Source organism: Daphnia pulicaria, chromosome 9 (genome assembly GCF_021234035.1).
Source record: "Daphnia pulicaria isolate SC F1-1A chromosome 9, SC_F0-13Bv2, whole genome shotgun sequence".
In the NCBI taxonomy this organism is placed as follows: Eukaryota; Metazoa; Arthropoda; class Branchiopoda; order Diplostraca; family Daphniidae; genus Daphnia; species Daphnia pulicaria.
In genome coordinates, this window is record NC_060921.1 from 2,324,642 (window position 1) to 2,346,985 (window position 22,344).

General features: G+C 38.7%; 2 protein-coding genes and 2 long non-coding RNA genes across 7 annotated transcripts; 3 read left to right on the plus strand and 1 right to left on the minus strand.

The window, feature by feature from the left end:
* The first annotated feature begins 94 nt into the window (after positions 1-94).
* On the plus strand, positions 95-5,100 carry LOC124313560. 2 transcript variants are annotated; one of them, XR_006910781.1, is made up of 16 exons: positions 95-587; positions 773-874; positions 1,096-1,280; positions 1,526-1,618; positions 1,692-1,766; positions 1,837-2,025; positions 2,084-2,169; positions 2,236-2,463; positions 2,532-2,710; positions 2,774-3,242; positions 3,304-3,561; positions 3,735-3,875; positions 4,047-4,169; positions 4,246-4,285; positions 4,406-4,622; positions 4,708-5,100. It is a non-coding gene; the product is annotated as an uncharacterized LOC124313560 (long non-coding RNA). The 2 variants fall into 2 exon arrangements; XR_006910782.1 differs by having other exon boundaries at positions 2,088-2,169.
* A 4,190-nt stretch (positions 5,101-9,290) lies between these two features.
* On the plus strand, positions 9,291-11,519 carry LOC124313579. The gene is made up of 4 exons (XR_006910819.1): positions 9,291-10,055; positions 10,131-10,862; positions 10,922-11,081; positions 11,161-11,519. It is a non-coding gene; the product is annotated as an uncharacterized LOC124313579 (long non-coding RNA).
* A 380-nt stretch (positions 11,520-11,899) lies between these two features.
* LOC124313773 (ATP-dependent DNA/RNA helicase DHX36-like) lies at positions 11,900-14,684 on the plus strand. The gene is given in 8 exon segments (XM_046778583.1): positions 11,900-11,914; positions 11,991-12,635; positions 12,637-13,294; positions 13,457-13,656; positions 13,731-13,855; positions 13,857-14,154; positions 14,276-14,382; positions 14,456-14,684. Coding segments are annotated over 7 exon segments (2,259 nt in total). The 5' UTR covers positions 11,900-11,914; positions 11,991-11,993.
* Positions 14,685-16,586: 1,902 nt separating this feature from the next.
* On the minus strand, positions 16,587-21,943 carry LOC124312982. 3 transcript variants are annotated; one of them, XM_046777614.1, is made up of 7 exons: positions 21,776-21,943; positions 21,505-21,715; positions 21,145-21,428; positions 20,839-21,061; positions 20,365-20,759; positions 20,103-20,298; positions 16,587-17,216 (listed from the first exon to the last, which is right to left on the minus strand). In XM_046777614.1, exons 1-7 carry the CDS (start codon positions 21,860-21,862, stop codon positions 17,062-17,064), a joined length of 1,551 nt encoding a protein of 516 aa, XP_046633570.1. In that variant the 5' UTR covers positions 21,863-21,943; the 3' UTR covers positions 16,587-17,061. The 3 variants fall into 3 exon arrangements, with proteins under 3 accessions (XP_046633570.1, XP_046633568.1, XP_046633569.1); XM_046777612.1 differs by lacking the exons at positions 20,103-20,298; positions 20,365-20,759; positions 20,839-21,061; ... (1 more) ...; positions 21,505-21,715; positions 21,776-21,943 and adding exons at positions 17,330-17,525; positions 17,592-18,163; positions 18,267-18,492; ... (1 more) ...; positions 18,914-19,127; positions 19,234-19,418 and having other exon boundaries at positions 16,593-17,216; XM_046777613.1 differs by lacking the exon at positions 16,587-17,216 and adding an exon at positions 19,607-19,988.
* Positions 21,944-22,344: the final 401 nt, after the last annotated feature.

Sequence of the window (22,344 nt, forward strand, 5' to 3'; positions counted from 1 at the left end):
TTCCTGTTAAATAACATTAATATTTAATATTGAGATTATTCCCTCTTGGCATTTTGAAGAGCTATAAAATAATGATTTATTAATTATTCTGTATTCTATAGGTCTGACTCTTGGCTTCCATGAGGGTTTTATAGTGACGGTTTACATCGCGCCAATTTTTACTTTTTTTTATGTTTTATCTTGAGAGTGATAGAGTGGATTTTAAATTGCTGATAAGAACTATTTTAAATACTAAAATTATTCTGATCCGTTTAGCGGATTTCGAGCGCAGGTAAGAAAACCGTGTTTATCTTTTTTTGGGGGGTCGATTTTTATTCTTTGTTTTCTATCGATATCTTAAACTCGAGCATAAGACAAGTGTCGTCTGCTGTCGTCTTTGTTTTGCCATTTTCCGATTTATTATCGAAATAAAGACCAGTTAAAGATTCCAAAGAAAACGAAACAATAATTTTTTGGGAAACGTAACGTGTCCGTTGCTACACGAAAAATAGCACAAAAAAATGAAATTTCAAAAATGTGGCCGTCGTGTGGATTCCGATGTCTCTTCATAGAATAGCTTAATACACACTTCATGTTGTGGTGCTCAGGTATGTAAAACCCGGTAAAACTAATAATACAAATAGAATGATGAGGGAGCTTTAATAGAACTTTAGAAAATTTTTTATAGTTCCTGACTAGCATCACAGACCCTCTGAGACAGTGCTAGCATTAATCATGAAGCTGTTGATGCACGATACTTTGTTTGACCTGTTTAACTTTTATCTTTGTGCAGATTCAAGGACAGAGCCAGCCATCTTAATCACTTGTTATGCCAATTTTGCTTGTGCCGATGTTGTCTATGTCTTCAGCAGCGATCTCATCATCAGTAACTTGGGTAATGATTTTCGTTACTGTAATTAACCTGTGACTGTGACATGCTAGATACTAGATGCATGACTTGCATCAATGAAGTGTGTTACATGGAAACCTTTAATTCTCCTATTTATTAAAAATTGGGATTTACCCACTATGTTCGTTTTCAACTTTACCTCAATTGTTGTTTCTGTCAATATTTTTCCTTTTTCGTAACCCATTTTTTATCTTTTATTTATTTAGCATTTTGATTGGAGAAACTACCAATGTTGGTCGAGTTCTTCCTCTATCTCTAAGTCCCTTTTGTCCTCGTGTACATCCATGTGAATGTGGTTGTATTCACGAGGACCCCCTTTTTCCCATCCCGCCTCGTGGATTCTGTGGATGGAGTGCCTGGAGATGCCTGGCTGTATTTCCCAGGCTTAAAGGTAGGACAAATGTATCTCTTTTCTTCCTCTTTGACTATTTGACTGGGTTGATTTGTGACACACGGAGTACAATTATTCCTGAGCTAGGCGGTTGACTGGAACTGTTTTCTCTTAGCGTTTTTGTTAACTCAGTTAGGATTCACATTCACAAAAAGCTCATTTGCGAACTCACAACTTTTTCTGTGGGCGGTTTTCTCAATTATTGCAAAACAATCAGGCTTAATGCATTTTCTTGTAATTATTAGGTCATAATGGGGATACCATATTTCAGATAAATCAGTCCAATAACCACTGTCCATCCACCAGCAATAACCAAGACTGCCCATCTTCAAATCACGGTAAATTCAACGATATTTAAACTGCTGCTCGCTCGTAATCTAATCGTACATTTTCAACTTTGTATAATGGTAGATTCATCAACAAGTACACCTTCGCTGAGTTTTCAAATTCGAATCGGAGAACCCGAAGAAGGCACAAGTGGGCCAGGTAAAAATTGTTTTGCTATTTTATCATACGTACAGCATTCTCCTATTTAATCCTTGTTTATCCACAAAAGAACCACCATTGGGTACTGTCATCCGTAGAGGTATATCAGTGATTGGCCAAGACCAACTGATGGCCACGCCTAGTACCAGTAAAAACTACGAGGGTGTGACTAGCGAGCCAAACAGGGTTGTAAATGGTGTGGTTCCGCATGCACCCGAAATGTTACACTCGGAAGATCCAAATGAAGATGAAGAGATTGGTATATATAGTTTCTTCCCATTGATTTGTTCCTTCATTTAATTAATTAATTTTTAAAGATAGGCGTTCCAAAATGTTTTTAGTTGCTATAGTCAAGCAGCAGAAAAAGAAATTCTTGTCATGTTGGATGCTGACACACTAAAACGTAAGGCAATAAATAAAAAATAACTATTAATATGTTCACTAATCTCAGTTTTGTTTCATCCTCCAGATTGTTTGGACCACCTCCGCAAGTCCCCGTTGCTTATTTGCAGTTTTTGTCATGAACTCTTTGAAGACATATCGCCCTTTCAAGTGCACATTCAGACCTGCTGCTCTCCGCCAGGAGTTGAAGTTAAGCAAAAAATGGATCAAGCTGCCATGGATCAGCTTACCCGCTCCTTGTGGAAATCTGTTTTCTTAAAAGAATTACAGAATACGCCAATCGGGCAAAATTTAAGTAAATTGCATTACTATTTTTCCCTAAGAATGTGCTTCATAATTTTATTTTCCCCTTTTGTTTTCAAGAGCAACACGAAGGACACTTGCATAACGAACTAAATCAGATTTGGTTATCTGGGTCTTTTGAGCCCATGCTTAAATGTCGGGAAATTTTTATTCGAGCTGCTGTAGCCATAGTCTCTCGTAGGTGGGTTACGAACGCTGTCGCCAACGAACTTCATCGTGTCAGAGCAATTAAACCTAAGGTAGATTTATAACCACTAGTGAAATTATATCACTGCATTCATTTTTAGTCTATTATTCTCCAGTAACCGAAAAAGCGTGTCAAGATTGATTCTGACACGGATCAGTCAGTCGCAGATCCAAATTCATCCAAATCTGAAAAATCATCTGTCTGGAAGAAGAGAAAGATTTGTGGCAGGCCAAACAGTAAGAACGCCAAAAAGACAACCGAAACAGATCTTGCCATCCGAGGACTTCTCAATGATCAGGATGAGACGAGCAGCAACACTACTCAGTATTACTTAACTCCGGAAACGCCCGTGTCCGACCATGGAATAGACGTGATGCCAGTGTTGCCTCCCAGTGTGGATGCGACAGAACAGTCCCGCCTAACAAACAGTAGAGAAGACTCCGTTACGACACCCATAACATACAGTGGAGTAGATTTTACACCCGAAATGGATTACGAATTGGACCGTTTAGTCAGAGGAGTGCCTGATGTTGACTTACTCGCAGAAGCCGCCAAAGGTTTTGAAAATCTTGATAACGCATCTGGTAAATTGAATTCTTAACATTTCTGCGCCTATTTCATTAACTTTCAATAATTTTTTGACAGACGCGTGGGAAAATAATACCACTGCGGATGAACCGTTAAGCGAAAACGAGTTTGTTGTTGGCAAGATCTTAGATCGTCGGTTGCTTTACAAAGTTGAAGATTTCAATCCACTAGAAGAAGATTACGAGTACCTCGTTTCATGGGAAGGTTACGGTGAAGAAGACAACACCTGGGAACCTTACGAACATCTAAACGGGCCCCCTTCCCCATCTTTCTTTCTCTCAGACATGTTGATGACGAAAATGATAGCGAGAATGTGTACGTACAGTCGATTCTTTTGTGCAGTGGTACTAAGGCAGATTTCGGTTGAGCTTCGGAGAATTGTGGATGCGATGCAACATCCAAATTTGACGTGCATCTTGTTGGTTAATTTGTGTACCATTTTCTCGTTTTGTTCTGTTTGATTTGATTGTCTTTCTCTTTCTCTCCAGCCGGGCCGATCTGATAGTTGGCGCTCCGTTTTACTACGACCGAGAAGCGGGCGGATCCGTCTACGTCTATTCCAACCCGCCCGACGGTGGTCTGACGGCCGATACGACCTACGTCAAGCTCGTAGGCAAACCTGAATCAAGGTATTCATACACAGTGGGGAAAAAAACGATCATCTTTCTTTCTTCTTTCTTTCACTGGAATAACGAATGGCCCACATTCCAGCATCATCTTTGATTGCTTTTCCGTGTCTCTCGACCAAGTTTTAACCGTCTGTTTGTTTTTTGTTTTTTTTTGTCTTTTTATTTGTTCAGATTTGGACTTTCCTTCTTTTTGTGTGTGTGGTTACAGCGTCGTTACATTCAGATTCTTCACGGTGACGTGTTACTCGAGTGCATCAACTTGTCGGAGGCCCAGGGAGGGTGGAAGGACATCAGGTAAAACACAAATCTCGACACCCAAATGAATCATTTCGTTATAAGCAATAACTAAAAATTTTTTATTATTTTAAAGACGGGGACCCAACATGTTGTTCGTCGTTTCCAATAGCAAGGTATGGGGCTGGTTGGCCAAATGTCAAACTTTCCTCGGCTTTTGTTTATTTGTTTGTTATTTGAGGTTTATTGTTTATTCACACATTTATAAATGCTTATTGAATTCTGTCATGCACCAGGAAAGCAGCCGCAAATTTCGTATTCGCTTTCAACCAAACAACCAGGAAGAACCGACGACCGTGGCCTACGCCTGCGCTTGTTACCTGTCCCGCTTTTTCACTTTGCACGACGCCGATCGACAAGGTCAAGACGACGACCATCCACCTTCTTGCACCATCTCGATCGAGTAGTTGTCCATCGCCGTTTTGGATCCTCAAAATTCCAAATGGCCTTCGGGTGGGTTATTTAGAGAAAAAAACGACCTTTGTTCTCCTTTGACTTGTTTATTGGTTAATTGATTTTCAATCTTGTCACATTTTAGATTATGCGGATATTGGTGAGTCTCCCGAACTTGTGCCGGACCTCCTACGTTCTTGCCTAATGGATCCTAATTTCCCCGCTCTGGTCGAGGCTGTGGAAAGTTCGCTGAAGAAGTTGATGAACTCGGACAATTCGAGTCAAAATCAAATTTTTTTCACCCTTTTTCTTAATGTCATTTATAACCAGGCAATCGTAATTTTTTTAACACTGTAATATTTAAATGAATCGTTGGTTTTTTCATACACAAGATGGGTTTTCTATTCTTTATCTTTTATATTTCTTCTCGTTTCTCCATGTGAACACCTGGCCATGTTTCCAAACACGAAAACAAACAAAATAATAATTAATGTGGAAGAAGGAGCGGGAGGATGCGGAGGTTGTCATGAAAGTATTTGAACAAGGAAAAAATCAGCGTATGCTTATTTTGTTTAAAATTAATCCAGGTTTCTTTGTCCACGACAGCGAAACTATTGAATAAAGCAAGGGGGTGGAAGAAAAAAATAGCGCTATTGTTTTTAGAAGAATAAATCATCATTAGATTATTATTGATTTAAAAGGTACTATAATACATCGGAAGAGAGGGAACGACCCGCCATTGTATTAATCTGCAAATGTTTTCGGCCTGTGTGTGTGTGTCATTTTTAATTTTCTTTTGTAAATAAAAAAAAAAAGAAAACACACAAGAAAGGTAAAAAAGAAATGATCATCAGGTTTAGTTAAATGATTTGTGTAAATGATTTGGCGCTTGGGTGGTGTAGTAATTAGGGGGCTCGGTGTTGTAGCTCGGGGCAGCATACGAAGTCGTGTAGTATTCCGATGCCTTAGTGGTGTAGTACTTTGAGTTTGCAGTTGTTGCCGTGTCGGAGATTCTCACTCGACTGATTTTCCTTCACCTTTTCTCTCTCGTTTTATCCGATTTTTTCTCATCCTCACATCTTAAGCCTTGCGACCATTTTGATAATGATGCCACGTCCGTTCTAACCCAACCTCTACACCACTCCACACTGCACACCACTACGGCCGCCATTTCTTTTCAGTTGCCGGCAGTCAAGCTCTCCAGTCAGTCCTTCGTTTAATTGAATCGTTTCACGTCATTCCCGTTCCACGTTCACGTTCACGTTCACGTCATTCCGTTCCACGTCATTCCCGTCATTCCACGTCATTCAGATTTGTAAGTAAATCTTTCTCTCCTCTCTGCCTTAGTCCATTCTGTTTTTTTTCTCCTCAATTGTGAAAGTCGCGTGTTGTGTGCACGACGGTGGCGTACCGTTGGGAACGTGCAGTTTTTCCAATTCTTGTCTCTATCAACGGGGCAGAGAGAATCGTGAGGGCTATTGGTGGAGGGGAGAGAACAAAAAAAACCAAAAAAAAAAACAAAACAAACAAAACCAAAAAAAAAAAAAAAAAAAAAAAAAAAACCCAAAAAAAAAAAAAAAAACAAAAAAAAACAAAAAACAAAAAAAAACAAAAAAAAAACAAAAAAAAAAAACAAAAAAAAAAAAAAATTCTTATTGTTAACTATTCCTTAATTTTTTGTTAAAGCCTTACCCTTGACTCGAGCAGGACCCACTGGCCACTGCTTTGCTAAGTGTGCCTTTCGCATGTGAGCCAGATGCATGTGGTGTAAGAATTGTTTTTTTTTTTTAATATTTGTCAAAAAATTCTTGTCACCTTTCCTCTCTCGTTTTATCCGATTTTTTCTCATCCTCACCTCACCGCGCGCGGCGATTAATGACTCATGTTGAATTCATATCGTTCCATTCGTTTTGTTTAATGGCCCATCATTGAAAGAGTTATTAATCAAACTAAAGTGATTTATCGGCAGCATTATTAATAATCTTGTTCAATCAATCTCATCCATCAGCGTCTTTCCATTGAGTAGAAGCCTTTTTTTATTTACTATTTACATTAATTTATTTAAAAAAACAAAAAAAAAACAAAACAAAACAAAAAAATACAAAACAAAAACACAAAAAAAAACAAAAAAACAAAAAAACAAAAAAACAAAAAAACAAAACAAAAACAAAAACAAAAAAAACAAAAAAAAAAAAACAAAGCAAAAAAAAAAAAACAATAAAACAAAAAAACAAAAAACAAAAAAATTCTTATTGTTAACTATTCCTTAATTTTTTGTTAAAGCCTTACCCTTGACTCGTGCTGGACCCACTGCTTTGCTAAATGTGCCTTTCGCATGTTAGCCAGATGTAGCGATCCCACTCGAATCAATTCGAGGTATTTCACGCAATCTGAGTTGAATAATTTTTTTCAAAATACAATTCGAGTTGAATTTGAATTGATTTGAATTGACAAAAACTCAATTCGAATCAATTCGAATGGAATTCGAATCGATTCGAATGAAATCAAGAAAAATAAAAAAAAAATTGTTTATGTTTATTAGGCAAGAAATATTACACTAAAACATCCATAATTTTAACTGTTTTATATAATTGCAGGAGAATATCACTTAAATCGACTGGATTTAGTGATAATTCAATAATAGTAGAATAGTTGTCCATTTGAAAGTACCCAAACAATATCCATCCCCTTCGTTTATCGAAACGAAGAGGTGGCACGTCTAGCGGTCGAAATTGAAACTAAAAATATTCCAACTTTGCAAAAATTTTGTCAAATTTGACACGAATTGACCCAAATATTCGTGAATATTCACAATGAATATTCATGAATCGGGAAATGAATATTCAGGTAAATTTTCATGAATATTTACCCAAAAATATCACAATTCAAATGAATATGAATTTTGATTTTTCCAATTCGAGTTGAACTGAATATTCGAAAAATCTCAAAAAACGCAATTCAAGTTGAATCGATTCGAATCAATTCGAATCGATTCGAATCAAATGCAATTCGGGTGGGATCGCTAGCCAGATGCATGTGGTGTAAGAATTGTGTTTTTTTTTTTATATTTGTCAACAAATTCTTGTCACCTTTCCTCTCTCGTTTTATCCGATTTTTTCTCATCCTCACCTCTTAAGCCTTGCGACCATTTTGATAATGATGCGCACGTCCGTTCTCACCCAACCTCTACACCACTCCACACTCAGTGCACACCATTACGGCTGTCATTTCTTTTCAGTTACCGGCAGTCAAGTCCTTCAGTCAGTCCTTCAGTCAATTCTTGAGTGTCTTTCACGATTAGACCACCTTAGAGGAAATATACCACAATAAGGTAGGAAATTTTTGATCTGTTTTTTGGGTGGGGGAGAAAATTTTGTGTGTGTGTCATCACAGTAAATCACACGGCACCTCGTTTCATCCGATTTCTAATGAACGGTAGATATATATAACGATATCAATTTTCGACTCTCTTTTTTGCAATCTGGCAAATGCCTAATCTGACAATCCCAGATTGCAAATTTTAACTTAGCGATCGATAAATAAGAATTTAAAAAAAAAACAAAAAAAAACAAAAAAAAAAAAAAAAAAAAAAAAAACAAACAAAAAAAAAAAAAACAAAAAAAACAAAAACAAAAAAAAACAGAAAAAACAAAAAAAAAAAAACAAAAAAAAAACAAAAAAAAAAAACAAAAAAAACAAAACAAAACAAAACAAAACAAAAAACACGAGGAAACGACAGATAGCAGCTCGTCGATTTCTCGGAAAGCTTATGATGAATCTTTTCAATAGTTTCGTATTGAAAAAAATGAAAAGAATGAGGCAACAAACAAATAACAAAACAAATCGTGAAATAGGCGCTAAACGTGTGAGATGAGACGACGATAACAAGCCAACACAGCGGATCTCCCTTCGACACGGCGACAACTTTGTCAGCTAAAAAAATCAATTTCTAAACAAAATTTTCCCCCTTTTAATTTTCTTTTTGAAAAGAAAGTCTGTCAAAGGGAAAAGTGTAGGCGGTTGTTTTCTCCGACGTCTCTTACACTTTTCTAAACGTGTCAGAAAGTTGAAAGGGGGGGGGATAGATCTTGGGCATTGGGCATTGGGCATTCCACTATCATAGATGCCGAGGAAATATTGCCCAGCGTGTTATCCGGCTCTCTGTGTGTAATGTGTATATTAACAACGCCACCCTAAAGAGAGAGAGCGGCCTTGTGCCCTGCTATATAGTCTGGGTTTTGTATTATACATGTCCTTATCTGGGAAGTGGGAATCTCAACAGTCTCGGCCAGCAGCTTTTTCTTGTGGGGGGAGAAACAAAAAAAGACTTTGGACTTTGGTTGTTTTTTTTTCCCTCTCTCTGCTGGGCTTATTTTTATGTGCTGTAGTCACTACGGGAAACATATGACCGTAGAGGCCATGTAAATATATGCCGTGTATTCGACCCTATAGGTCCCATTGGCTACGGCGTGTAAAAAAATAAAGTTGGGAAATAATAAAACAAAAAAAAAATAATTTTATTTGAAAAAAAAAAAAAAGTGGGAGGCGAAAAAGAAGGTGGGCATAGCGTCAAGCCACAACAGGAGTAGGTACTAGTAGTAGTTGGGTTGAGGGGTGGTGGCATGGGCCCCAATCGGAGAGTGGCCCAGAGAGGGCGTTCGCCTAAAGCTGCCGCACCGTTCCCAAAGTCTCTGCTGTAGAAAAGCAGTTGGGTATTCCTGCCTGGCAGAGTGTCAGTTACTCAGAGTTGCCAGAACCTGTTTGCCCATAGGCAAACAAACAAGTGTTGAATCCATGGAAAGCTTGTGATAGTAATGGTTTAGCCAAGTTTTCGTAAACTTCTCTTTGTTGCTGATGTTGTTCTGGGCAACAGCTGAGATAGAATCAGATGAGAAACATCCATCACATGTGAAAAAAAAAGTTTCTCCTATGTTTGTTAAAAGTTGTATGTTGCTTCCATCAACAAAAATGACAGGTTCTTCTTTTTCAGCCTCTTCTTTTGTGGTTTTGGGTCGAAGTCTCACAGCAACTTTTATACGACTGTTGAAACTTGGCTGCACTTTTGTCTTCTTTTTTCTTTCCTTACTTGGATCAATCTTTGGGTCTTTTGATGCTCCTGCTGAAGCAACTTTCTGTTTTGTCCCAGTCATCTTTGGCTTTGATGATGTTGGTAACTTATTGAGGCTGGTTGACTTGGGACTTTTGGACCGAGTCTTCAGAAGACAAATAATAGAACAAAAGACAGCTATTTACCTGTCAGAGTGTCAGTTGTTCTTCTCCAGCTCCAGCTCCTCCTCCATTCCTCCTTCATGCTGTAATCAGTCTTTTTGAATTTTCCGTCTGTTGTTACTGGACTTTGTATTGTGGAATAATGTGATTGAGTCACAGGAGGTTTAAGAAATAATTGTGCTGTGCTGCAAGGAAAGTATTATGAAGACGCCGAAGCTGTGATGTCGTAGTTCGACCTAGTTTACACATAAATAAGATAAATAAGTACTACACTATATTAATATTTGTATTATTTCTGAATTCAACTGAACTCAAACATCGATTTTTAATTGTTTGCAGAATATCAAAATGTTAAATTCTGCCGAATTCTGCATCAAGGTCCAAAAGTCCCAAGTCAACCAGCCTCAATAAGTTACCAACATCATCAAAGCCAAAGATGACTGGGACAAAACAGAAAGTTGCTTCAGCAGGAGCATCAAAAGACCCAAAGATTGATCCAAGTAAGGAAAGAAAAAAGAAGACAAAAGTGCAGCCAAGTTTCAACAGTCGTATAAAAGTTGCTGTGAGACTTCGACCCAAAACCACAAAAGAAGAGGCTGAAAAAGAAGAACCTGTCATTTTTGTTGATGGAAGCAACATACAACTTTTAACAAACATAGGAGAAACTTTTTTTTTCACATGTGATGGATGTTTCTCATCTGATTCTATCTCAGCTGTTGCCCAGAACAAACATCAGCAACAAAGAGAAGTTTACGAAAACTTGGCTAAACCATTACTATCACAAGCTTTCCAAGGATTCAACACTTGTTTGATTGCCTATGGGCAAACAGGTTCTGGCAAGAGCTACAGTATGATGGGGAAAATTGGTAGCAAAAGTGAACTTGATGATGCGTCCGGCATTATCCCTCGTTCATCCACGTCGACGATCTGGTCAAAAACTATGCTTCTGAAACTTCTGTGAGTCTCTCCATCGAGATTCAAATCAGTTATTTTCAAATCTACAAGGAGAAAATCCAGGATCTTTTGTGCTCAACAAGAAGAAACTTGTCTGTTCGAGAACATCCAAAAAACGTAAGGACGAATTAGCGTTGCCCTTTTCAATTTTATATTTTCATTCGTTCAATATACAGGGTCCTTACGTGGTCAATCTTACCAATTGTCTGGTTACTTCGCTTGAAGAAGTGCAACGTTGGCTCGCTGTTGGCAATCGAAAACGAGTTGTAGCGTCCACTTCTCAAAACGAGCACAGCTCCCGTTCTCACATAATCTTCAGCATTACGCTGTCGCAAAGTGAGCTCTTTTGAATAGACTTTTATGTTTATAAACCTGTTTATATTTAATACGTATCAATTTTATTTAAAATCTGTAGGTTTCCAAGAAATAATCGACGGACGACCGCACGTAACTGATAAGCACAGTCGTATAAATTTCATCGATTTGGCAGAAAAAGAAAGACGTTGTTACAAAAAGGCCGGGATATTCATTATAGCCCCCTTCCAGCACAAATGCTCGTTACTCCACCACCCAAAACTAATTCTGAAACAAGGAACGTTTAGATAACTAAAAGTCATTAGTGTAAATGTTGTGTTTTTCTGAAATAATCCTAAACACTGTAATCTGAGTTCACGGTAAAATTCCTTAAAATCTTTACATCAGTTCCTATATTTAATATATAGATTTATTGCACGTCTAATTCGAAACTTGCCTTTGCCTCCTTTGCCTTTGTATTCAAATTTACCCCGCTAAAAAAATTCTTTCCCAATTTCATTTCTACTATTTACATTGTGCATTTTTTTTTGTCTATTGCTTAGTTTTCTTAATTAAAATTATATTTAATCTCAATTTCATATGAATTATTGAGTTTTTTTTTACATTTACATTTTTACACTTACTGTTTTAGCATATTTGGCAAAGCAATTTGAAAATCGTTGTCATGGGAACAACAATTACGGTCACGTGACGTGCGTAGACTATTCTCTGCTATCCTCTGCTATGTTTAATTGTTTACATTTGAACAGAAAATTCATTTCTCTTCTTGATATTTGAGGAATGTGAAGATAATCAAATCATATTAACAGCTAATATGTGACAAACTTGTAAGGTTTTCCAACTTGTAATCCTTTGTAAGTTTCCCTTACAATTTGCTTACTGGTGCTTTAAATTTAAGGTTAATTGATCATTCAATTTGAATTAAAATAGGAAATGGAGATGAAACATATTGCAGCAAAAGACATTAGTCCAGTGGCTTCTTCTGATCATCTGGGAAGAAGATCATTGCCAAAAGAAAGTGGGAGAGAGAGCACACTGGGAAACTTGAAAATCATAAGACAGAATGTCAGGAAGAAAAAAGAAGAAAAACCTAAGAAACAGCTTGATGGAAAAGCCAAAGGTTTGTGGGATGCTGCCAAAACAAAAACTAACCAAAAGGAAAATAAGAAATCAATGATAGAAGTGTCCCAGCCAGAAAATCAAAAGTTTGAGGGATTCTTCGAAAACTGTGTACCAGTCACAGATGTAAGGAGTGATGCAGATTGGAGAATGAAATATGAAACATTAAACGACAGTTCATTTAAAAGAAAATTCCTGGAAATTCTGCAAGGGAATGAAGTTTCTACTGCAAGTGCAAACAAAATTGAGATGAATAGTGTCCTTGCCAGTATCCCTAATCTGGATGAAAAGCTGTTGGAAGAATTCTTGTTAAAAGATTCGAATGAAGAATTTCAACAGATGCTGGCATCAAGAGTAACACTACCTGCTTGGAGCCGAAAAGAAGATGTTCTGAAAGCTGTGAGAGACAATCAAGTTGTAGTTATGTGTGGTGAAACTGGGTGTGGAAAAACCACTGCAGATTGGACAATTTCTGCTAGACGAGGCCATTGAAACAGGAAGTGGATCAACTTTTCACGCTATATGTACTCAGCCGAGGAGATTGGCAGCGATATCTGTTGCTCGTCGAGTTGCTGAAGAACGCAATGAAACCTGTGGCGATTCAACAAGCTCCGTTGGCTATCAGATACGTCTGGAACGCCTTTACCCTCGAGAAAGAGGATCTATTCTATTCTGCACGACTGGAATTTTAGTCCAGCTTCTGATATCCGATCCATTGTTAGAAAACTACTCCCACATCTTACTAGATGAAGTCCATGAAAGAGACTTATTGACCGACTTCATTCTGACCATTGTACGTGATCTACTTCCCAAGCGCCCCAAACTTCGTGTGATTCTTATGAGTGCCACCATTAATTCGGACCTTTTGTCAACGTACTTTAATAATTGTCCAGTGCTCAATATTTCCGGCAGGAATTTCCCAGTGCAAGTTTTTTACTTGGAAGATATCCTCAGCAAATTAGACTATCGATTTCGTTCTACTCGCAGCAAAAGCGGATCGGATGCTCAATCAAATCAATTGGACCTTGAATACAATCAACTTATGATCCCATTGATAGAAGAAATGGAGGCCAAACACAGCTACCCGCTCCACGTGTTTAAATCATTACGGAAGCGCTAATCTGAAGAGGCTCCTGAAATATTGATCATGGCGCTGCTCAAACATATTTTTGCGCGGGAAGCTGACGGAGCGATCCTGATCTTTTTACCTGGTAATTTCAGTTAAACGTCTAATAAAAATATTTATCTGAATTAATTAAATTGAAATCGAAATATAGGCTGGGAGCAGATAAAAAGTTTGAACAAACTGTTGCTTAACGACCGACAATTCTCCAGCAGAAAGTTCTTGATCTTTACCCTGCACTCCATGTTGCCTACCTTTAACCAGCGCCAGGTCTTCGATAAGCCACCCCGTGGAGTTAGAAAATTAATTCTATCAACCAATATTGCCGAAACAAGCCTTACAATCGACGATGTCGTGAGTAGATTACTTTATTATTTTCTTGTAAAAATATGATCGTTTGGCATTCATCGTTATTTGTTTACATTCAGGTGTATGTTATCGATTGCGGAAAAGCTAAACTACCAAATTTTGATCCGCAAACGAAATTGAATACGCTCAATTCCGAATGGATTACTTTGGCTAACGGTTCCCAACGCAAAGGGCGCGCTGGTCGAACCGAGAATTTGCTATAAACTATACAGCCGTGGACGTGAGTCGACTTTCCCTCCTCATCCAATACCAGAAATCAAGAGGACGCGGTTAGAAGAGCTCATACTACGAGTAAAAATCCTCAAACTTGGTTGGGTGGAAGATTTCCTTCGCAAAGTACCCGAACCGCCTGACGACTGCACTGTTAAAATCAGTCTTGAACTTCTTCACGAAGTTGGGGCCCTAGATGACGCCGAGTGCCTTACTGCTGTATCCGTGATTCCTAAAAGCGTCTCGTCTGAACGAATTCGTTCTAATTTCCAGGTAAAATCCCCATTGAATTGCGTATTTGTTTAATATTGTTTGAAGATTAATTTTTTTAGTCTAGTTTTTATTTACAATTTTGTTTGCAATAACTTTAATTCTACTTAAATTTCATAAACAGATATTCGACTTTACCCTTTCACCGGTCGATATGGCACAGCTTCAAGAACTGGACCTAGGAGAGATGGGAATGGGATTCACCTTTGAGTTTTCATCTTTTTTTAAAGGGTAAATTTAAACTTAGAGAATTCGAACCTTAAAATCCCATTTAAGACATTTTTTTTTTTTTTTTAATTTAAAGAATGGACAAGCATCCAGAAAACCCATTCCCTCACCGCGCAATAGTTACTTCTAATTTCGACGTAGTGAATACTTTTAAACAACCAGTCAATTTTTATTCAGCAGCAATGTCACCTACTCCACCGTCGCAATTAGCACAGCAAGCGAATGCAGGGTATGAGATTCCCGCTCGACTTAGGACACTGCACAATTTAGTTATCAGTATGCTTCACAAGAACGCTACGAATTAGCTGTCCCACTGTGTAAACAGGCGCTAGAAGATCTGGAGAAAACGAGTGGTCACGACCACCCCGATGTTGCCATGATGCTAAACATTCTAGCCTTAGTCTATCGGTAAAGATGACGCAATTGAACATTGATTTTTTTCAGTCTGCTTATTATTGATTTTCGATTTTGATAGAGACCAAAATAAATATAAAGAGGCGGCCAACTTCAACCAACGCCACTCAGACTCCCTCTCTCTCTCTCTCTCTCTCAAGGCATACAGGAAGGAAAGCAGGCATTAAGAGACTTTTGCTAGCTGAGATTGTTCTTCACGTCCACGCAGCACGTTCGTGGTGGTTTGTGTACAAGCGCAGGAGGGTCAAAGATATAGATAAAAAGAAAGAAAGAGAAAAGAAACCATTTGAAATAGGGAAAGACAGGAAAGAAGGAGAAGGGAAACGTACACACACACCGACAACAGTTTCTCTATATAAAATGGGTCCGGGAATGGTTAGATAAATATACTTTCAGAGAGAGAGAGAAAGAATATAAGAGGAAGTAGCCTACTGACTTGATGGTACAGAAACAGCAATCGGAAGCGGCTGTTGTCCAGAAACTAATAGATCCTATCGTCCATCCGCCTCCGCCTCCTCCTCCTCCTCCCCCCTAGAGCCTACTACTCTCCTAGCTCCTTTCTATATACACTTGCACTGGCTGTATTCTCTTCTTGACCCTGATGCCGTCATGGGTTTTTCCCTGGCCGTCCAGGGGCTCCCTGTTCCTTTATTCCATTTTCTTCCCTTTTTTTTTCTGTCTTGTTTTATCCCGCATCATTTCCACCTGATTCTCGTCTGCTCCTTTTACTTACTGACATATCTTTTCTTAGCCATTTAGCTTGTCCAAAAAGTATTCCAGCTTTTCTGTCCCTTTTCCCCAGAAAAGCTTTTGTCCATTTTTTTGTTTCCTTCTCTCTCTCGATCAACTCCGGTAGATCACCCCCCGCTAACACCGGGCTCTCGGTGAACGTTAGGGAGACGATGAACTACGGGATTTCCAGGAGAAAATGATCCTGCCAACCCCTGCCCCTGCCCCCCCCCCCCCATACATATACACAAAGTAGTATTCCGTAGTAACTATAGTCCAACTCTGAGCAGTGCTGCTGCTCCTCTCGATTCGAGTACTGGAATATAAGGAGGGATCCCAGAGGGGGAGATTGTATCATAGCACACTCTGGGGACGCGTGGGAGATCCTCTTTTTTGTTTTTTTTCTCTCGATCAACTCCGGTGATCAACAGACCCTCTTAGACAGTGCTAGCATTAATCATGAAGCTGTTGATGCACGATACTTTGTTTGACCTGTTTAACTTTTATCTTTGTGCAGATTCAAGGACAGAGCCAGCCATCTTAATCACTTGATATGCCAATTTTGCTTGTGCCGGTGTTGTCTATGTCTTCAGCAGCGATCTCATCAGTATCATCAGTAACTTGGGTAATGATTTTCGTTACTTTAATTAACCTGTGACATGCTAGATACTAGATGCATGACTTGCCAATGAAGTGTGTTACATGGAAACCTTTTAATTCTCCTATTTATTAAAAATTAGGATTTACCCACTATGTTCATTTTCAACTTTACCTCAATTGTTGTTTCTGTCAATATTTTTCCTTTTTCGTAACCCATTTTTTATCTTTTATTTATTTAGCATTTTGATTGGAGAAACTACCAATGTTGGTCGAGTTCTTCCTTATCTCCAAGTCCCTTTTGTCCTCGTGTACATCCATGGATGCGAATGTGGTTGTATTCACGAGGACCCCCTTTTTCCCATCGCCTCGTGGATTCTGTGGATGGAGTGCCTGGAGATGCCTGGCTGTATTTCCCAGGCTTAAAGGTAGGAAAAATGTATCTCTTTTCTTCCTCTTTGACTATTTGACTGGGTTGATTTGTGACACACGGAGTACAATTATTCCTGAGCTAGGCGGTTGACTGGAACTGTTTTCTCTTAGCGTTTTTGTTAACTCAGTTAGGATTCACATTCACAAAAAGCTCATTTGCGAACTCACAACTTTTTCTGTGGGCATGGGCACATCGGCATCTCCTCGTTTTATGAAATCAAAAGGCAGAAACCGAAATCTTGTCATTTTTTTTAATTTCTCGTTCTATTGGATAACACTACATGTATTTTTCATTCTCATTCGCTAACAATTTCATTTCTGAGAAGGCTCGTTGGTATTCTTTTCACTAAATTTTTCTTTCTTTCAAAAAGAAAAATTTCAAATTGAATTTTATAACTTTAATAAAATTCAATTTAAAATGTAACGATCTTGCAACGGAATGCCTCGAGTAAATTCAATTACAAATCTTGATGTCAATTTGCCTTAGAAAATTGCCACCCCGTTTGCCACTTAGTTTCTCGGTGGTAAAACATTAGCACTAAAGTGTCCCTGCATGTTACCCCGTGGTGAATAGCTCACAATGACATAGGTCCAGCCGTTTCTGCCTGTGGCCTTTCCGACCCCCATCATCGTTGTAGATTTCCAGACAACTTGAGTAAAATGACCTATGGGGGGAAACAAATGACAGTCATTAATCACATCAAACAAATCTTTTTTGATTTATGTGAACAAGAAAAGAAAACAGCCATACTGCATAGACTATCTATCAAGCGCTTACCAGTTTGCATTGTGAAGCCCATACTACCAAACCTGTAGTATTGTATTTCCTTGTAAAAGCAATCCACCGCTTCTCTTCCGCTGGATACTCTCCCACTGGTTGCGTAGATATTTTCTTGGTCGTTTGGATGATTGCTGTGGTACATCATTCCGCGAGCAGCACAATTGTTGGCCCAGTCTTGTGCGACGCCCATCAACTAGTAGATGGGAAAAGGCTTGTTAATAATATCCGTTTAGTAATTTCCCAGCGCGTAATGACCTACCCATTCGCTTAGAACCAGCGGTGGTGATCCATGTCTTTTACGGTACACGTTATGAGCGTCAAGACATTCTCGGCTGAAAGAATCAAACTTGCTGTTGACATCTACTTTTATTGTTTCTTTCTTCTCGGCTGGTTTTGCGACAACTACGGTCTCCTTCTTCTCCACTGGTTTTGCAACTACGGTCTCCTTCTCTTCTGGTTTTGTAACTACGGTTTGTTTCTTCTCTTCTGGCTTTGCGACTAATATATTCTCTTTCTTCGTAATTTCTTTAGAACTATTTTCGTTCGCATGATCTTTTGCTTTCCCTTCTTCCTCATCTTCTATATCCTCCCATTCGTCATCCTCGTCGTCTTCTTCTAATTCATCCTTTATTTCAGAGCTCTCAAGCTGTTCAATTGGCGGAAGCACGTTGGCAATGTATTCTTCTGCGTTAAATTCATATTCACCAGATATGTTATTCTGTGCTTCGCCAGGGTAGTAGTTAACTACCACCAAGACGTTTCCTGATGGAGCTTTCGCTCGTCCAACTCCAATCTTGGTACTTGACTTCCAAATCATATTTGGAAAATTACCTATGAATGATATTGATATTATAGATCTGAATAACTCAAGCCGTAACACTATTCAAGAGTTAAAGTTACTGCAAGATGTAAATGTTTGTTTGTATGTAACTACCTGCTGACTGGTCTTCCGGTGATCCATAGCAATAGTCTTTCCCCTCCTTGTAGAATTCTTTGACAAGCTTGGTACCGCTCAGGTAACCATGGTTACTATGGAAGCCGTTGTAAATTCTGACATCGTAGTTAGTATACTCATATGTACTTTCTTCGTTGCTGGCCTGATATTCCATTTTATTGCATCTTGCGCAATGCTCAGCATGTCTCTGGGCATCTCTAGTAACCTAAAGTTTGCGGTTAAGTATATAAGGGCTCAATTTGAATGTGGTTTTAATTATTATCTTTGCCTGTGAATCGAGAACCAACGGTTGTACTCCATGCTTTTTTCTGTAATAGTTGTGAGCATCTACACACTCCTGTGTAAACTTATCGAGCTTAGATCCCACTTCCGACTTAATTTTTGCGATAATATTCTTAGTGCCAGGCGGGAAAACATTGGCGCTGAAATGTCCATTCGGTTTTCCGCCGGGTGAATAATTGATAACGACATAGACCTTACCCGACACGTTTTCAGCTCGTCCAATCCCCATTTTGGTGCTTCCTTTCCATATCATATTGATAAATTGAGCTAATGATGTTTAAGGCATTGATTACTCAAATTGCTGAATTCTTTTAAACTAAAATGTATGAGGAAATAACTCGTACCAGTTAAAGGGTTATACTCCTCTGAATCGTAGACGTAGTCTTTCTCCTGTTGATAAAACTCGTCGACTAGCTCAGTACCAGTCAAAAAGTCTTGGGATACGTGAATAGTCTCTGCGTACGCATTGCTGTCGTTAAAAGTCCATCCAACTTCACTTTTTCCTTCTTCTTCGGCGAAAACGCAATGCAAAGCCCATTTTTGAGCTTCGCTATTAACCTAAGAAATGTGCGGTCGTTATGTTTACACACCATGTTTACTATTTGCCATAGTTAAATATGTATTTTAGCATAAAGATATGAGTCGGGATTGCAGTGAGAATTACCTGCGGATCGAGACGCAAAGGGGGGACACCGTGTATCTTTCGGTAGCGGTTGTGAGCCTCCACACATTCTTTCCTAAATTTGTCCATTGTTTTCTGTAAGTTGTTTTCAACCCAACTGATGATAGATTCGGTTATTATCTTATTTCAGTCACCTCTCGACACTTAGACGAACGTGTCCAGTTTATTATACCGGAGCTTAACATACGTAGACTTTATCCGTTATTATCTGATATTTAGAGGAAGATAGCGCAACCGTAAATAAATACTGGGCAGTTCTGGGGTAGAACTTTGTACACCCTGCTGTTGGTAAAGGAATACCGGTAAGAGTTTTCTGCATAAAAATACAAAATAGAGGGGACCAATCAGCATAACATTATGCACCACAAAATTTGTATTTTTCACTACTATTTTGTCATTCTTTAATATAAACTCAAACAAGCTAGCCAACTCTCAAAATCATCGCATCAAAAATATGCGTATGGTGTAGTACTTTAATAAAAATCCCTTTTAAAAATTAAACTATAATCTAGAACCAGCATTCATCCCTAATTCAAACGAAATATTAATAGCTATCAATTCGCTACCAAAGTGGGCCAACTATTAGCTTCTCGGCGGTAAAACATTAGCGCTAAAGTGTCCCTGCATGTTACCCCGTGGTGAGTAGCTCACAATGACATAGGTCCAACCGTTTCTGCCTGTAGCCTTTCCGACACCCATCATCGTTGTAGATTTCCAGACTACTTGAGTAAAATGACCTATGGGGGGAAACAAATGACAGTCATTAATCACATCAAAAAAATCTTTGTTGATTTATGTGAACAAGAAAAGGTAAACAGCCATACTGCATAGACTATCTATCAAGCGCTTACCAGTTTGCATTGTGAAGCCCATGCTTCCAAACTTGTAGTATTGTATTTCCTTGTAAAAGCAATCCACCGCTTCTCTTCCGCTGGATACTCTCCCACTAGTTGCGTAGATATTTTCCTGGTCGTTTGGATGATTGCTGTGGTACATCATTCCGCGAGCAGCACAGTTGTTGGCCCAGTCTTGTGCGACGCCCATCAACTATTAAGGGGTAAATGGCTTGTTAATTATATCCGTTTAGCAATTTCCTAGCTCGTATAGACCTACCCATTCGCTTAGAACCAGTGGTGGTGATCCATGTCTTTTACGGTACACGTTGTGAGCGTCGAGACATTCTCGGCTGAATGAATCAAACTTGCTATTGACATCTACTTTTATAGTTTCTTTCTTCTCGGCTGGTTTTGCGACTACTGCGGTCTCCTTCTTCTCAACAACTTCTGCAGTTTTATTAGGGGTTGCACATTGAGTTTCTTTTAATTTGGCTTCCTTTTGCTGGCTGACTGTTGGAAGCACATTTTCTTTGTATTCTTTCGCGTCGAATTGGGTGTTACCGACTTCGCCGGGGTAGTAGTTTATTACCACGTAAACGTTTCCCGAAGGAGCTTTTGCCCTTCCGACTCCAATCTTGGTGCTTGCCTTCCACACCAAATTGGCAAAACGACCTATTGATGATTTAAAGCCATTAATTTGCATTGCTAGTTTATCCAAAGTTTAGCTATATCGTATTGTAGCAAAATATACCTGTTCCCGTCTGGAAGCAATTTTCCGTTGAATCAAATCGATAGTTTTCCCCCTCTGTGTACATTTCGTCAACAAGGGCTCTACCACTCCAGCTATGGGGGCTAACATCGTAGCTTTGAATAGAATAATTAGTATAATTGCCGTTGGTTTGTTCTTCGTTGCTAACCTTGATGGAATCGCAGCGTGCGCAATATTCAGCCCAACGCTGTGCATCACTTTTTACCTATTGAAACATGACCACAGTTTTTTTTAAATTAACTTAAGGAATATCCGGAATTTCTGTGATTATAATGACAAATTTTATACTTGAGCATCTAAAACCAAAGAAGGAACGCCGTGTAAATTCCTGTAATGGTTATGTGCATCCACGCATTCTTGTATAAAGTTGTCTAACTTATTTGATGTGACTTCCGACAGTGTTGAGGTTGTCTCAGGCGTGCTTCCTGGCGGGAAAACATTAAATTTGAATTTTTCTTGCGTTTTTGTCCCCGGTGAATAGTTAACTACGACGTAGATGTTGCCCGATGGAGCTTCAGCTCGTCCAATTCCCATTTTGGTACTCTCCTTCCATATCATGTTGATAAAACGAGCTAAATCGGTATTAATACATTTCGGTTACCCCCATTATTCTACATTCGTAATAATCTTGCTTTGAAACATGCATACCAGTTAAAGGATTATACTCCATGGAATCGTAGCGGTACTGTTTCTCTTCTTGATAGAATTCGTCGACAAGTTCAGTTCCGCTCGTGAAATCGCGGGATACGTGAAGAGTCTCCGCATAGGCGTTGCCGTGATTTAACTTCCAACCGTCGTCACCTTCTTCTTCTTCGGCGAAAGCACAATGCAAAGCCCATTTGTGAGCTTCGCTATTAACCTATACACGCACGTTTAGTGAATTGTATTTGCATAAAAACAATTATGGGTGTATAGCTACCTGTGGATCGATAACCAAAGGAGGGACACCGTGTATCTTCCTGTAGCTGTTGTGAGCTTCCAAACATTCTTGTCTAAATTTCTCCATGGTTTCTCTAAGTTGTTTTCAACTGACTGATTTGCTTTTTTGACACCTGTCCTACCTGATGACTACTTATCGCATGTTTAGAGCACGATAACACGTTAACCAATTATTACTAGTGGTGTTAGCGCCCACTCGAAGATAAGGATAGTTGTAAATGTTGTAGCCAAAAGAAGGTTGAAGTACAAAGGTAGTGATATTATGTTACGCATCTCTCTTTATTTCAAAAGTAATATGTTTCGCTGTTTGTTGGCCTTATTATATTTAAGCCAGAATCAACAGTTGAAAGATAACATGCTATAGCATGTCAATGTATGACCCAATCAATTCAATTCAAGTATTAATTGATATCGAGACAGTATCTCTGACTAGGCTTTCGCATTTTAACATTTTAAGTATAACAGATGCTTCATCAGTAAAATAAAATAGAAAGGTTTTTTGAGGATATGAATATGATAATGCCAATGTATTTACCAATCACAATATTG

Bases quoted from the DNA above. Each gene is read 5' to 3' on its own strand.
- LOC124312982 (XM_046777612.1), bottom strand. From the start codon at position 19,320: ATGGACAAATTTAGGAAAGAATGTGTGGAGGCTCACAACCGCTACCGA. The intron at 18,837-18,913 runs GTACGAGTTATT...AAACATCATTAG, and splicing joins GGAGTATAACCCTTTAACTG to CTCAATTTATCAATATGATA. The intron at 18,164-18,266 runs GTAGTTACATAC...TATCATTCATAG, and splicing joins ACCGGAAGACCAGTCAGCAG to GTAATTTTCCAAATATGATT.